Here is an 18,123-nt window from a genome sequence, read left to right on the forward strand (position 1 = left end):
AATGAGTGGATGGATAGATGGAAGGATGAATGGATGGATGGATGGATGGATGGATGGATGGATGGATGGATGGATGGATGGATGGATGGATGGATGGATGGATGGATGGAATGGATGGATGGATGGATGGATGGATCGGATGGATGGATGGATGGATGGATGGATGGATGGATGGATGGATGGATGAATGGACGGACGGACGAACGAAGGAACGAACGAACAAACGAATGAACGATTGAATGAATGAGCGTATGAAAAAACAAATACGAGCCAAAGTTGGAGAAGAATGAAGGAACGAATCTGCACAACAGGATAGAGATACAGTTGAATGATTAAATAAACGAATAAGAACGTAAATGGATTAGTGAGTGAGTGATGGAGTGAAGAAGAGGATGGATAGCCATCGTCATGATGTGTGTGGTTGATTGAATGAGAGAATGGATGGGTTGATTCATAACTGAATGGATCAATGGATAAGTGATTGGATGGATTGTTATGAATGAACGATGGATGGGTAGATAGGTGAATGAATTACCATCATCATTACCATCATCAACATCAACAACATCATCATCATCAAAAACATCATCATCATCATTAACATCAACAACATCATCATCATCATCAACATCATCATCATCAACAACATCGTCATCAGCAACATCATCATCATCAACAACATCGTCATCAGCAACATCAACAACATCATCATCAGTAACAACAACAGCATGATCATTATCAACAACAGCACCGTCACCACCATTAAAAACAACAATAACAACAGCAGTGTCGTTATCACCATCATCATCATCAACAACAACAGCAACATCATCCTCAATAACAAAATCACAAACATCATCACCAACTACAACAACATCGTCATCGTCATCTTTTTCGCCAGCATCACGCGAGAATCTCTTCAACTTAATCACGTGATCATGTATCATCATTGTTGTCGCTGGACCCCTCTTTAATAAAGTCAACGACCTCCGTTTGATATGCAATTATGTTTTTCTCTGTCTGTCTGTCTGTCTGATTGTCTGTATCTGTCTGTCTGTCTGTCTGATTGTCTGTATCTGTCTGCTTGTTGGTGTTTCTAAGTTTGTTTTGTTTGTCTGTATCTCTAAATTTTTTTTACGCATGTTTGTTTGTTTTATGTTTGTTTGTATGTGTCTGTGTGTTTGTAGGTGTGTGTGTTTTTTATTTGGCGCTAAATTTGAATGAGTAGGCTGCATAATTGGTGTATGTTTGTGTGATGTTTGTTTGTATGTTGTGTTGTGTGTTGTGTGTTGATTGTATGTTTGTGTGTTGTTTGTATGCTTGCGCGTTGTTTGTATGTTTGTGTGTGAGCTTTTATGCCGTGTGTTGTTGGAATGTTGTGTGTTTGTTGTTTGTTTGTTTGTATGTTGTTTGTTTGCTGTTTGTTTTGTTTGTTCGGTGTGTTTGCATGTTACAAAAATAAAAACACACAAAAAAACATTGGCTAACACACAAACAATACATAAATACGAACGCACCATACACAAAAGTGCGACTGAAACATAGCGTGATGGTGCAAATATTTCACCGAAATACCTCTCGTCCTCTCTCTTCAATTTTCGCTTTTCTCCCTTTTCCTCTCTCTCTCTTTCTCTCTCTTTCTTTCTCTTTCTTTTTACTTCCTCTTTTTCTTTTAAGATTAAAGACCACTTGAAGACTGGAATTCCCGACAAAAATATTATCACTAGAGAAGTAGTTGAGTAGTTGGGGGAGCGAGGAGATGAGATGGAATGAGACTTTCGTGTCGCTTGATGTACAATCTCAACTTTTATTTCTTTATTAGATCTTCTGACAGTCAACTTTATCATCCTAACGGCATTTCTTCATGCGCGCGCGTATTTGTGTGTGTGCGCACGTCTGTGTGTGCGTGTGTGTGATGTGTGTGTGTGTTACTGCTGCAACAATTAACAATTACGACATTAATTGATTAATAAACAGACAGAAACACTACTGACACTACAACACTACTAAAACTTACAATAGCAATGATAACATTAGAACTCTGTCCCAACTAATTATTGCTGCTAGCACTCTTGTACGAATATTTTTTTGTTGTTGGTTAAAATGTCAGCAAGCACAATTACTGAAACTTCTAAAGCGAAGGCTTTGTCGCCGTCACATCATATAGCACCACATTATCAGATCACATCACATAGTATCACATCATCACATCACATCATCACATCTCATTACATCACATAGCATCACATCATCACATCACCACCGCTACATAGTATCCAGAGATGCACTGAATAGTGAGTTGGGTCGATTAGTTGATCCGTTATTTGGCTGAAGTCGAAGACCACATACCAAAAACTCCAAAATTGAAATGAGAATTTTACTGCGCTTTCTTTGAAGAAGCCATAACAACAATTGAAGTATTTTTAAATAGGACTCCATTTTGGAACATTCATATCCGTCAAAGTGTAAAAAAGAAAATTATTTTATTTTTTTATATTTTTTGGCTATTAATTTTTAATTTCGTCGACAGAGTTTAATTAGCAATCCACTTTATCAATTTTATCAGCAAATTTGATTATTATCATTGAAATTATGAATTATTAAATTGAAATTAATTTATTCTAACATAGAAACAGAAAAAATAAACAATTGAATTTTTACTAAATAACTGATTTTAAAAAAAGTAAAAGCCTGATTCAAACTGAAAATCTGCACTACAGTACAGATAAAAACTCTCTTGAAAATCCAATGGGAAATTGAAATTGTTGTTCTAACAACTATTGAATCGCCAAAATAAATTTCTCGCCAACTTTTATTGCTTCTAAAGCGGAAAACTGGCGGCTAAAACGAAATTGGTAATAATTGGTCTGTTCTGTCTAAAAATGGCCGAAGCCGAACGTCACATTTTGGCCGAATGTTCGACCAGGCGGGACCTTCAATGCGTCTCTTTTTTCGCATCATCATTATCAGTTTAGCGGCATTATAGTACTTGGAGGTTACCTTTGGAGGTCTTTGGAATTTGTTAATTTGTTTTTCAGTTAACTTCAATTATTTCTGTTTTGTTAGTTGTGGGAGTTGTCAGATGTTTTGTATATTTTCATTTTTTTTGGTAAATGATATAAGAGTTAATAGGTCTTTATTCTGGAAAATTGAGTGAAGCTCCGTTGGGAGTTGGTGACTTCTGCTTTTCTCTACCATTCTATCAAGATATCAATATCCACATATCGAATCCACCAGGTGTGGTTCCAAAACAGACGAGCCAAGTGGCGCAAAACGGAGAAGACGTGGGGCCGAAGTAGCATCATGGCCGAATATGGATTGTACGGAGCCATGGTTCGCCACTCCCTCCCACTGCCTGAAAGTATCGTGAAGTCTGCGAAGGATGGTGTGGAGGAATCTTTTGCTCCCTGGCTGCTTAGTGGGTCTTGTTGTCGGAGATGTGTTGTTGTTGATGTGTTGTTGATGGAGATATGTTTGATGAAGTTGTGTTGTTGTTGATGTGTTGTTGTTGATGGTGTTGTTCAAGATGTGCTGTTGTTGGAAATTTTTTGTTGTTTGAAATGGATTGTTGTTGATGTGTTGTTGATGTGTTGTTGTTGTTGTTAATGTGTTGTTGTTGATGTGTTATTGTTGTTGGTGGTAGTGTTATTATGGCTTATATTAAAGAGTTTTGCCCTGATCGATTTTGTTTTAGAGTTTCACTGGTTGTATATTTATATATCTCGTGTGCGCGTGTGCGTGCTTGCGTATGTAGGTACCTTTATTTTCATTGGCATTTTTTAAATTTTCAGGTATGCATAAAAAATCATTAGAGTCCGCGATTGGCACAAAGAATAAAAATGATTACTCCGGAAGTTGTACTGATAACGATCATGATGCGAAATTTGTTGGAAATAATATTAACAACAACAGCAGCAGCAACAACAACAACAATGATAATAGCAATAGCAATAATAGCACCACCAACGTCATCAGCAACAACAAAAATAACAATCCAAATGTTAATTATAACAAAGACTACAACAATTATAACAACATCAACAGCAACAACAACATCAGCAACAACAACAGCAACAGCAACAACAACAGCATAGACATCAGCAACAATAAAGATATCAGTGAAAAATATTTCAACAAAGATATTGTTAGCAGCAACAACGTCAACAACAACAAAAAAAGCGACTTCAAATTGTTGACTGATGATGATGATTGGAAAGATGTTGGTGATGATGATTGCAACAATCACATCTCATGCATTAAACACTTTGATAAAAATTCTTCAAACGACAACAACAACAACAACAACAACAATGACATCAATGGTGTTATTAACAATACGAACAACAACAACAAAGACAACTCTAACCATAGTAACAACAACAACAACAGCACCTTCAACGTCAACCCTCACAGCAACAACAACTACAACAACAGCATCAACAATAACATCAACGAAGTTAAAACAGGTAGAAAAGTTAACGGCAGTTAACCGTGTTGATCCAAAATGAACAACAGTTGATCGAATGTTTTTTGTAAACAACAACTCGTTATCAATAGTTTGCCATTTGAAATTGTATCTTTTATGTATTTAAACTAATTAATTCAGCTAAACTTAATTAATTAATTTATACAGATTTATATAAATTAATTAAATTAAATAGATTAAATTAATTTAAATTAATTTTTATGATGTCTCTATGTGCAAATTGGTTTATTTAATCGTTACTAAAAAGTCATTTAGTTGGAATTTTCCTTCAAACCTTCACCATTGTCAAAAATGCGTACAATAAATGGCTTGTTTCATTCCATTTGTTAGTTTTTTTTAATTTAAAGTTGAAACATTGAAATAATCAAAAAAACACACAAAACTGTTAAAACGAATAACAAGGTTGCAGGTGTTAACACGTCATGCAATGTATGGAACATAAAAACAGCAAACACGTCAACAGCAACAAAGAAACAACAAATACATTAACAACGACATCGAAACAACAAACACATCATCATCAACAACAACAACATAGAAACAACAACAACAGAGCAAACAAACAGAACCAACAACAAGTCACATAGAGTAGAGTGCAACTTACCTAGTACGCGTGCATAAACACACACACACCACGCATACACACACACACACCACACATACACACCCCTCACATACACACCCACAAACAAACAAACAAACATACATAGGTAAACCCGCCACACCCGCAAGACAAATATAATGTATAATTTTTTACATTTACATCATGTGCTAAGGTAAACCTGTACTTTACCACGCATGCATTATCAATATAAAATAAGTATCTTGTAAATATTTACTGCTTATCAGTCAAAAAATGTGCACGTACAAGTTTGTATGCATAGATCGAAAACGTACACAAGCCCAAACAAATATCTGCTGCCCACATGTAGCAACATTGGAACAACAAACAATTGACACACACACAAACATGCTCATACACAAAAACATACAAAGTGCAAACAAACAGACAATCATACGCACACAAACGCAAACGTACGCACACAAACGTAAAGAGACGGAGACATAATTAGATTATCAGCCACTTTTCCAACTCAATTATGAAGACTATCAATCAGCTGGTGCTCGGCAGAGGTCCTAACATTAATATGAATTTATCCCTCTCTCTCTCTCTCTCTCTCTCTCTCTCTCTCTCTCTCTTCTCTTCTCTCTTTCTCTCTCTCTCTCTATTTCTTTTCATTTTTTCTCTTTCCTCTTCACCTCTTATTCTTTTATTTATCTCCATCTCTCTGTTCTCCCCCTTCTTTTCTCTTCATTTATTTTATTTTATTTATTTATTTATCCAGCTTCCCTGATTGTTTCTTTTTATTCATTTTTTTCGATTTATCCATCTTTCCATTTTGGTCAGTCGAAGCTTTTTACGCGTCCATCTTCCTCATTCCTCATTTCTCCCATTCATCCCTGCAACTGGATTTCATTCATGCTGCCCTGCATAATTCCTATATAAAGCACCAATTTAATTTACATCCAAAAGGACAGTCGCGTGCCCATCCAGACGTACACACACACGTACACACACATACGCACACACACACAGCACACACGTACACACAGACTTGTTACACATTATAGTAGATAAACGCAGTTATTCATTACGTACCTTCATTGCATATACAACACACACAAGCATATAAGCGTGAAACCATGTATCTCTAAACAGAAACGTCCCAAACATCCATGGCTTACAACCACACGCACACACACACACACACACACACACAAACACACACACACACAAACAAACAAACATATTTTTATACACGTTTTTCATACTTGTCAGGACATTCAAATCTTTATTCCACACATTCATCCCACCACTGATACATCCCACAATGTACACGCACACGCACGCGCCGGTTTAAAATAATAATTTTTATCGCAAGAAGCGTGAATTACACCCAAGATACATTTGCAAATATGCACGCGTTACACTCCACAATGCCGTCATATATAAACAATAGACATACATTCATTCACTCATTGAACACCACACACACACACACACACACACACACACACACACACACACACACACACACACACACACACACTCACACACACACACAAACAAACAAACCATACATACGTGCAAAAACATAAAAACATACATACACACACAGACATACATTCATAATGAAAAAATATATACACACATACATATAAACACACACACGCACACACACACACGCACACGCACACACACACGCACACACACAGACGGAAGCAGCATGATAGGCATGCGAGCAACAAGGGAGATGTAGAGTTTGTCTCGTTAACAAGGCTCTAACCTAAATGAATTGGTGTCGTTATGTATGCATTGCCGTATTTTCATTTTATTTGTCTGTGTGTGTGTGTGTATCTGTTTGTTTATATTTATATATATATATATACATGCGTGTGTATGTGTGTGCGTGTGTGTGCGTACATTGAATCATTTGTCCTTGCGCATGTTTGTACGATTTCTTTGCTTGTATGCTTTATCGCGTGTAGGTTGTGGTGAGTTGGTTTGTTTCTATGACAGTTTAGCTATTATTAGAGATGCACCAAATAGTAAACTTGACCGAATAGATGCACTTTTCGACCGAAGCTGAAACCGACTTCCGAATACCAAAAAACTCGCAATTTTGAATAAAAAATTTTTTTTGAATGAAAAACAAGTTATTACACATACACACACATCTATGGATATATTCTGTTTCTCTTCATATTTGTTTGTTTGCTTCAGCACTCCTCCATTAATTAAATTTATGCATTGATATTCATCAGCTTTATTTATCTGTATTGCAAGTTATTCCTGTAAAAAACTTGGTGGTGTGTGTTTGTTTGTGCGTGCGTGTGTGTGTTTGTGCGTGTATATGTGAAGGCGTGTTCTGTTGGCGAGAGTGTGTGTTTGTGCATATTTGTTTTACTTGTTTGATGCATCTATATAAATATCGATGATTTGTTTATGCTTTTTTATGCGTTGGGATGAGTTATGTCCCACGGTGGTACCCTCTGCTATCTTTTTGGTACGCCGTACCACCTTACCTTAGTCACTGAAACGTTACGAATCTAAAAAGCAATCCAGTTAAGTGACACGAGCCATGCAGTATTGGATGCCAGCCAGGCAGCTAAGTAAGCTAAGGTTGGCTGTTCCAGATTTGTTACTGTTAAATGTTTTTATGTAGTTATGAAAATATGGTTTACAAATGTCACGGGCCAGTGATCATGTGATTACGCAAATTTTTATATACCTATGAACAAAAAGATCAAATGTTGCGTATTGATGCGGATGTACCATGTTATTGTTGGCACTGTTTGCTGTTCATACATTTTATAGCAAGCACGAGAACACTAGTTAACTTAATATGCTGATATGCATAATTACTACTTAATACTTAATATGCTAATAGCAGCTGTATGGATGTTTCCAAATCCACAGAGGTCTTCTGATCAAACCTCAACCGTTTGCGCTCGTTCAATGGACATCCTTGGAGGTTGAGAAAAAAAATTTATTATCAGTTATTTATTCTGGTTGTTGTCTTCTTGTTTCATCAAATTCATTAATTTCATTAATTCTATCATATATCAATATATTCAAACATTTAATTATTTAATCATACTGCAAGGTGTAAAATAATAATAATAATAATAATAATAATAATAATAATAATAATAATAATAATAATACATTACTTTACATAATGTACATTATTTCACAGTTAATTTGTTATTTTTTCTTTTTTTCGATAGCGCTTGTGAGAGATATTTTTTAAATGGGCGCTTTATAAGTGTTTGATGATGATGATGATAATAATAATAATAATAATAATAATAATAATTTTATCAACCAATGGACCGTCCAACCTATCAATCAGCCAACCAATTAACCAACTAACAACTAACCAACCAATCACATTACAGGTCACCTAACTTATAACTCAATCAACCGACCAACAACCAATCAGCAAAACGTAACGTCAATATATCGACCCAAAGATCGTAAATAACAACGTGTCAGCATAGACACATAAGTAGAGAAAACTAGTGCACGCATTGACTTTCTATCACTTAATTATCTTTGCTAGGCGTTAATAATGTACTTTTATTTAATGCGAGCGATATTGGAGAGTTATTAATGACGGATTCTGACACGAGTCCGCGCCGAAGAACTCGTCATTTTTGATGATTATGATGATGATGGTGATTATGGTGGTGGTGATGATGGTAGTGATGATGGTGAGAGTAGTGGTAGTGGTTATGATGGTGGTGGTAGTGGTTATGATGGTGGCGATGATGATGATGATGGTGATGGTTATGATGATGATGGTGGTGATGATGATGATGATGATGGCGATGATGACGGTGATGGGGGCGATGATGATGATGGTGATGTGTTTTTTGCGTTCTTGCCAATGTGATGTGAGGCAAGAATATTGACAACGATGATGTGATGACGATGATTTTGCGATGAAGATGAGAATCATGATTTGTTAATGATGACGACGATTATGCTGATGTTGTTGTTTATAACCATAAACACCCTCTCATCATCACCTTGTTAAAGAAAAATATGAACATGAATTAGGATAATAGTGATAACAACGCTTGTAACGAAATGATGTTGACGATAACATGGAGTGATGGAGTTGATGAGGTGATTGAAACATGGTGATTGATGTTCATATCGCAGCCATGTTAACAGCATTACAACGATATGAACGTTATGAATTGTATTTTTTACTCACGATGTCTCATCAGATCAACCATTGATGAATATACAGACAGGTAGCAGGTTATTCTAAATAACAATTATTACCAAATAATAACGTGTCAACTGATGGCAATCCCTCAATGAAAGTGACGTGAATAGACTGCTTCAAACCTAATTCAAATTTTTTGTATGAGGCGCAATTGATTGATTGGACGAGTTTGTAGTCAGGAATGAAAGAAGAAAAGAGCGAAGAAAGTATGGGAAAATTGCATAAAGGAAAGTATGTAATTTAAATTTTCGCCGAATAAACCGACAACAATAGATACGATTATTTAATCGGTTGGCATATTGTGCCCAAGCTTATGGATGTTTTCATGTTGTGTGTACTGTAATGTTGTGTGCATTCTTCCATGTTGTGTGTACTGTACTTAGATGTGCTATATACACAAATTTCATGCTGTGTACTGTACCGCAATGTGTGCACATTGTATTTCTGCATGTATGTATATGATTTTCCAAATGACAGCTACAGTTCATTCGTTTTAATAATTCCACCTTAAATTCCAATTTCATACTTTTCAGTAATTGCTTCCTAATGAAATATTTGTTCACTAAACCGCAGTCAAATCTTTCTCCTTGCTACTTACGTGCTAAGAACGAACTATTTTTTCCAACTTGTTTTCGTTACACTGACTTTCTGGATTTCCAATTAAAAAATTTCAACCGATTGTCAGTGAATTTCGATGCTTTAATGGTTTTCAAGGCGTTCAAATGTCGGTTTAAATAATAATCACTAGTATATTATATTGTAATGGAATACTTCAGTTATTTCCATTTTCATGTTTTAATGATGATTGTTTTCTTTATAACTATATAAAATATATAATGCATTGTTGATAACCTAATTGTTTTAATTTTAATCAGTCTTTAAAACGTCTAGCTCATGCAAAAAAACTTAAATTCTTATTATATAAAAACACGAAAGAAGACTAGTTAAAATCACATAATAAATTTAAATATAAAAAATGAAGTGATGAAGGAAAAGCATAGTGATGAATAATGCATGCGTTGGAAGAATGATTGTCAGGTACCTTAAATAAGTAAATTAAAACGAATGGCAACCGAATGAAATGTCTTCTTTCGTGTTTTTGTTTAATAAGAATTTACTTTTTGGCATGTGCTTGACATTTTAAAGACAGATTAAAATTAAAACAATTAGTTATCTAAAATGCATTATATATTTTACGTAGTTATAAAAAAGACAAGCATCATCATTTCAAGGGTTTGTAAGCGCCCTTTAAAAAGATCTCAGAGGTGTTCATTCGTATATATATATATATGAACAACATATAGGAACAAAAGTTTAACAGTTTTAAATAACGGCACCTCATTAAATCTCCAATCCTTTTGTAAACGTTCATAAAAGCTCCATTAATCACAGCAGCATATCCATGCAGCGTTTAATATTTTATATGAGCGGTGTCTGAAGTGTCAGGGAATCATTGATACTGACACGAATTAAATATGTGGCCGGCCCCAAACATCAATATCTTATTCGTTATTGCTTGGTTCATCAATAAAAGAACATTTTATGTCCTGCACATACGATCTTAACCAATATATGGCTATCACATATTTTATTTGTTCGTTGTTGAAGTTTCTAGTTTGTCACTGTTGTCTTTTGTTGACTGTTCTGAAACATCAGAGTTCTCAAATTTTTATTTAAATTATTACAAATACTCGTAGCAATATTTAAACGGCGTCGTAATGTTTAAAACTATGAGTAGATGACTACAGAACAACCAACCGTAAAGACATGAGTATCTATTCTGTAAGTACTCATCCTATTACTTTGTTTGCAAATTTTACGTTCACTGCTTGATTAAGTTGGTTGAATAAATGAAATAAAGCAAGGTTTCCGGTTTTAGGCAACTTAATGATTCTAGTACCTATGTTCCCAAACAGTGGCGCGGCCAGAAATTTGCAGTGGTGGGCTTAAAACTGTTAAAAAAAATTTGACGGTCTTTTTATGGCTTATCCCTCGATTTGTAACATATTTTGCTGTTAAGACCAGTGGTTTTGTTCAAAATTTCACTTTATTGTTGTGGTGAGTTGAAATAGTTTTCAGTCCAAGTTTTTACAAATCTATATAGAGATTTTGTTCAATTTGTTTTAATTCTAGCAAAAAATTTTATTATTTATTTATTATTCTATATTGTATTTTATCTCTATTCGCAATATTTACACCTTGTAGCGACATGTAGAAAATTTCAACAACCGCTGACGTTTTTCAACAATTAGTGTCTCAGTTTTCGAAATAAATGAATTCAATTGTGGATATAGTTTGAAAAAGTCTCTTAAAACTTTTGGTAAACGTTCATATGGTGAACTCAAATATATCGCTAAGTCATCTGATCTAGATTATTCACTTATATATACGTGTGTGTGTGTGTGTGTGTGTACATATTTTAGAACGAGCTTTTCGTTAAAACATATTTCATTGAAGACTTTTGCCCATTTAGCGTTTAGTAACATTTTGTTGCAAGTCATATTTATTTAACATTTGTGTAATACTGAGGTTAGCAGTGCCGTTTGCTTTATTCCTTTTTTCTCCTTCCATTCATTTAATATCAGCATATATAAATATATATACATATAATTCAAGGCTCTGAAGATGGCATCCACGCCGAAAAAGCCCTGTGGGCCTCATCATGACGGACGCAAATGTTAAATTTGCAACAATTTCGTCGTCTTGAGTGTATTGCTAAAAAATAACTTAACGCTAGATGGGCAAGAGTTCAGAAACTAATAAATATGTATGTATATATGTATATATAGATGTATATATATATAAACATATATATCAATCAATCTTCGTTTATATACATATAGCCTAATGATTAACCCATGTTAACCTTTTTAATTAATATAATGCACAATCCGTCATTAGATTTCCAACGAACAATGAAGTGATAAAAACAATCAAATTATGAAATAATTAATGAAATATAATAACATTTATATTATTATTAATAATAATAAAATTGTATCAATTATAATAGAAAAGTGAAAGAGTCATTATAATGGACAACTATCGTTTTTTGAATCCATATTTTTTTCGTTCATAAAACAAATCAGTTTTGGCACTTCCCAGGTTCACAATTTTTGGACAGCCGTCCCTCTGTGAGGAGAATTTTCAAAATGAATTATGAAATATTTGAATAATGAACCGCTTACAGGTTGAAGTTATTGAAAGGTATTGAAATAGAAATGAGAAATCAAAAAGTATTAACAATCATGATAAAATATTGGCCAACATCTTTTTCAGTGATCGTGCATTCCTTGCAATAGTATGCATCCGACACGCCAGGTCCGCCGCATATGACGCACCTGCCCTGGAAGGACCCGTAGTTGCATTCGTCACATATTCGGACAAGTGTGCATGGCCTAACGTATGAATCACATATCACGCATTTACCATCACCTGCATTATGGACCGTACGTGGAGAAAAATTTAGTAAGAAGTTGAAAATAAACTAAAGTAATTTTTAATTTTTCAAATGTAATTATTTATGATTTGCAAGAAAAAATGTATTTTATAAAATTGCAAACATTTAATTAAACACATTTGGTTTTAATTATTTTATTTTTATTAATTTTTAGAATTATTCATGAAAATTAATAAACTAAATAAACACATCATAAATTTAATTGAATACAATAAAATTTCAAACACCCGATCTAATGATAAACTTTTAATTAAAACAAATTTAATATTGAATAAAATTAGTGCTCATCAGTTTTTCTATTATGCGCCGTTGGTTTGGAATGGACTGCCATTTTATTTGAGGGCTTTGACAAATTATAATGATTTCAAAATTCAATTAAAGACCTATTTCATATGTTTGTCATAATGTTTTATAATTTTTTTTTCATATAGTTACTTTTGTTTTATACATTTTCTTGATTGGGTTTTGTGCTTAGATGTGTGCGCATGAGTGTTGTGTTCGAATGTTTGTCTATGTGATGTACAATTGGAAATTACTATTATATTATTAACAGCCAAATAATGTTTGATCATAATTATTTCCGTTATTACTTTTTTGTGTGTGATCAATTGAATATGTGACTTTAAATGTATGGAATGGATGTTTTTGGGGTTGGCTGAAAGAAACACTCGTGGTTATGCTGGACCCTTTTTTTCAAAATTATTTTTTTAATGTTTGAAAAATAAACGAATAAAAAAAAATTAGTCAAATAATACCTAATTAGTGAAAGAATTGTTAAAATTGTAGAATGTTTGAGCATAACTTTAAAAATTAATATCATAACAGTGATTTTGTTTGCAATGCCATAACTTACATTTCCCTTTACAAATAATTCATTTTAATGTTGTTCTCTATATATTCACATGCACCATAGTATACAGGTCTGTGTTCGTCAAAAAATTCTAAATTCCTCTGTAATCAGCATTTTTTTTTAAATTCTGCCAAGTCGGCAAAATTTTACAAAATTAATTATGTTGGCTTTGGAATTCTTTCAAACAATGTTGCAAATTATTATATTGTATTAATATATATATTTATCATGTAGTTCAACAGTTATTATCCTAGCTGTTATTCATTAAAAAAAGAAACATGTTGAACATTTAGGGAACTCCAACATATTAAATTAACATGGTTCCGAAATGTAGTAGGATTTCCAATACTTTTTCTTCAAAAACTTCAAAATTTCATTATATTAACTTCTAGAAACCCAAATAGGATCTCATTTGATTATAATTTTTTAGTTAAATTCTGATATTTCTGAATTATTCCTTCTGAATACTTTTCAAGGAATAATCAGATTACATCTCAATTGTTGATCAAATGTGATGAAGTCAACCGCAAAGCAGACCCCTAGAGCACCATTTGACAAATATACTGTAGTTTATTGGCAATAATTAAAAAATAGATTATTTAAAATAATTAAAAAGCTAACATTTTTCGCAGAGACGACCAATGGCTGTAGAAAAACAAAATTATTAGTGAATCAATTAAATGTGACAAAAGTATAAAATGGTAATTAAGTAAAACAAAATTTTGATCATAAAAATTAACTCCCAATTCATACATTTCCCTTTACAAATAATTCATTTTAATGTTGTTCTCTACATATTCACATGCACCATGGTATACAGGTCTGTGTTCGTCAAAAAATTCTAAATTCCTCTGTAATCAGCATTTTTTTTAAAATTCTGCCAAGTCGTTAAAAACATTTAAGAACTCATTCAATGCCTATATAGTAGAGGTAATGTTAATGTACGTATAAACAGTTACATATCGCAAGAGCAGTGGTAACTAAAATCAAACAACTGTTGATTGTGCTGTCTGTCTATGATTGTAAAACTATAAAATATAGTAACCAATCAAAATTTGTTGTGAATTTAAATATGGTGCAATTTGGTACACCAATAACATCTTTACCTTATAATATAATTATTGTATCAATACTACATGGTTACAAAATTAAGAAGCGGCACATACATAATCATAATATTTAATATCAAATACAGTTGGACCTCCGTGTAATGAATTTGATGATCCCAAGAGAAAAATTTGCCATATAAAAATTTCTTTATTAAGAATTTATTTAAGAAATAATTATATATTGCCTAAAAGGTGTTTTTATCCTATATATTTATGTAAAACAACCTTCTAATCATTTATTTTGATAGCAGAAAGTAATAATTCATGATACAATTGTAAAAATTAAAATTTTAAAAGTGAAATTTATTCTTCGTTCCATGCAACCATGATTCAGATTCAAATGAAATTAATCAAGGTAAAATTCGCAAAAATTTCTAGAAAATTAGAGCGATAATTATGGTTCTAAGTCAAGTCTTAACACCATATCTTAGAATCTAAGATGAAGGAGTACAAAACACAGCTCACATCAATTCAAAAAATGTTTGCTGGTCAGATATTTCTTTTAATTTTAACTTTTATCAATTTTATTCGTTGTAGAGAAATTAGATTAATTAAATTAAAAGGGCATAAAAAAAGACTATTATAGATATATTTTAGAGATTTTCATTGTGATTGTAAGATAGAAGTTTGCTTATTTATAATAAGGTGGTCCAAGTGTATCTTCAGCCCATGTGGTGTGCGATTTGCATTTTTCATACAAATAGCTTTTTCTTTCTGTTTATTAATTTAATTATTAATAATTTTAAATTTTAATTGAATTGTAAATAAAAGTTGGAGTGCAGCACCCCTCCAGACTCTCTAGGAAGGACGGAAAGTTGTTTACTCGGAAAATATTGAAAAAATTAAAATTAATGAAAACCAAAACTTAACTAACCAACTCCTGGCTGTTTTCGGCAGAATATCAAGTCCGGATGATGCTTCGCCATTTTGAAGCGACAATGACCGATAAGAATCTGAGCGAAGTTATAATACAAATGATGTAAACAAACCGGTTTATATGTGCAAAGAAATAAAAGTGGTGAAAGTATAATTCGTAATAATTTTTAAATGATTTTTATTTAAATAAATAAATTTTTGTTGATTTTTGTTGAATTTAAATTTTTAAATAACTTATTTATAAAAATTAGTAGTAAAAACATAAATACATGTGAGATAAAATTTGAGACAAATTGGTGATTTAAAAATTGTTAATTTAAACACACATATATAATATATGAAGTTAAATCTGAGACAAAAAACTAGCAAATTTGGCTAGTGTTAGATGCTATGGAAAATGGATTATATTTCTTTCTTCACATTCTTGCATTGTTTAATTCTAGTTGTGATGTTGCCTGCTTAGTTAGATGGACGATGAAATGTGAGGGCCAACGGTAACGTTTGTGTTTTGTTTACAATGAAAACTTTCAAAGATATTTTTCGCGTTTATTCGCCTTTTTATGTTGGCCAAGTTATTTTTTCATTTTTGACGGCTCTTTTTGTTTTTTAAATTTCACCTAGGCCTAATTATTTAAATGACTTCTCTTGTTTTGCACTTTTGTTAAATTAAAAAGTTTAACTTTTAAACAGTTTACTTTAAATTTAAAAATTTTAAACATTAACAGTTTACTTTACTTTTAATTTTAATTAAAAGTAAACTTTAAACTATTTTAAATTACTTTAATTTAATTTAATTTAAAAACTTTAACTAAACTTAACTTTTGAACTGCGGAATGTTAGATTTAATTTTTAATAAGCTACCTACAAACCCTATTTACCCCAGGGGGAGCAAATTCAAAACTTTTTTATAAAATTAAAATTAAATTAAACATATTGATGATAAAAAAATACAGGAGCTGCATCCATACCCTAACCCAACGCTCGCCTAATCCCGACCCTTTCATCCCTCCTCAACACATCTCGATCTCCTTATTAATGTCACAATATCCTCATTCAGTCCCATCATCGACATCAGCTCTGTACTACTTCTATCCTTCACTTCAACCCCACACATCATCCTCACCATAGCTCTTTCAGCCCTCTGCAGTACACTTTCCTCCTCTCTCCTCAACACCAAAGTTTCACCACCATATACCATCGCTGCTCTCACACATGCTTTATATACCCTCCCTTTCATCTTCACTGACCATTTCTTTCCACACAATACCCCACCCAGTTCCTTAAATTTCATCCATCCCACACGAACTCTTGCCGTAACAGCGCTCAGACATCCTCCATCCGCATTCAGCTTAACCCCTAAATAAACAAAGCTTTCCACTCTTTCAATACCACCATTCAATCCCATCCTTGCGTCCGTCATATTAATCACACCATGAACACATTTCTTACATTTGAACGTAAACGAAAGCATTTTTCCTTGCATGTATAATAAACTGTTCGATTTTGAAGTAAATGAGCATAAGATGGCAGTTGCCATTGTTGTAGAATAAATTTCATTAGCTGCTTTTTGTTGTCAACATTATGTATAAAACTTGAAAAATCCCAAGGAGTCTGTGACCTGTGGAGCTGATGATCCACGTCGAAGTCGTTCAATTTTTCATACTACCAGCATGATAAGAGTCCATTATGAAGTGCACGTTTTCAACCTTTGGCAGACAATTGAAAACATTTAACGCCAATTCACCAAATGTATCATGTATTCGAACAAGTGAGTGTAATAGGGCTTTTGACTCTAAAATGTGCATCTACTGTGATTTATTAGTTTTGACCAAACCTCCATCTGCTTTTTCTAACAGCCAATGTATTGGACTTAATGAATGTGTAAAAGTTTGTAAAAATCTTTATTTTAATTTTTCGACAAGAGTAACAGTTGGCCAAGTAGGTTTTGTTCAGCTGTGAACTGAATAGTTTTTTTTGACTTGCTATTCATGCTGGGGTGCACTGGCTATGAAGCGCGTCTCCAGGTGGTGGATAGGGGATAGTCCTGGGCAGGGAGACCTTCTAAGATTGCATCAAATAATATGGAATAAGTTGCCGCGAACCAACTATACCAGAAGAAAAAAGACAACGGTGAAAGAGGCGGAGGATCCTAGGACAACGGTTCCAACAGCGGATGATCTTTGATTCTAAATCCACTGCCTTGTGGAACAGGGACCTTTGACCCAAAGGCTAGGTGCATTGCTTACAACAGTGCTCTCCTGGGCACGAGATAGACTGCAATCACACCGCCTTGTGTGCTTCCAGCAAAAAGGCTAGACCCACTGCTTATGACTGGTGGTTGCCGTTAGGAATTGGGCAATTCCAGATATAAAAATTTTTTAATCAAAACATCTTCCATGTCATAATTTGACAGTTTTGTTTTTTCAATGTTGCAAGGTGACTTTCTGAATGTTCAATCAGCCTTGGAGGGATGAACTTTGAGATTGCGATGCCTCTGGTATTCCGATAGTTTAACAAATCTAAACAGATTTTTAAACTAC

At 33.4% G+C, this 18,123-nt stretch overlaps 2 protein-coding genes across 2 annotated transcripts in view; one reads left to right on the forward strand and one right to left on the reverse strand.

Annotated features, from left to right (window-relative positions):
* Positions 1-3,279, forward strand: part of HELRODRAFT_152744 (hypothetical protein) — a gene marked incomplete at both ends in the record, with an annotated part of 11,839 nt that extends 8,560 nt beyond the window's left edge. The window contains one exon of the mRNA XM_009030238.1: positions 3,238-3,279. Coding sequence (XP_009028486.1) covers positions 3,238-3,279 — 42 coding nt within the window. The remainder of the gene's footprint in view (positions 1-3,237) is intronic.
* An 8,307-nt stretch (positions 3,280-11,586) lies between these two features.
* Positions 11,587-15,684, reverse strand: HELRODRAFT_186106 (hypothetical protein). The gene is given in 5 exon segments (XM_009030239.1): positions 11,587-11,679; positions 11,691-12,420; positions 12,557-12,723; positions 14,220-14,243; positions 15,582-15,684. The coding sequence occupies 4 exon segments, from the start codon at positions 15,631-15,633 to the stop codon at positions 12,331-12,333; spliced, it is 333 nt and encodes a 110-aa protein (XP_009028487.1). The 5' UTR covers positions 15,634-15,684; the 3' UTR covers positions 11,587-11,679; positions 11,691-12,330.
* Positions 15,685-18,123: the final 2,439 nt, after the last annotated feature.

This window comes from Helobdella robusta (assembly GCF_000326865.2).
Source record: "Helobdella robusta unplaced genomic scaffold HELROscaffold_66, whole genome shotgun sequence".
In the NCBI taxonomy this organism is placed as follows: Eukaryota; Metazoa; Annelida; class Clitellata; order Rhynchobdellida; family Glossiphoniidae; genus Helobdella; species Helobdella robusta.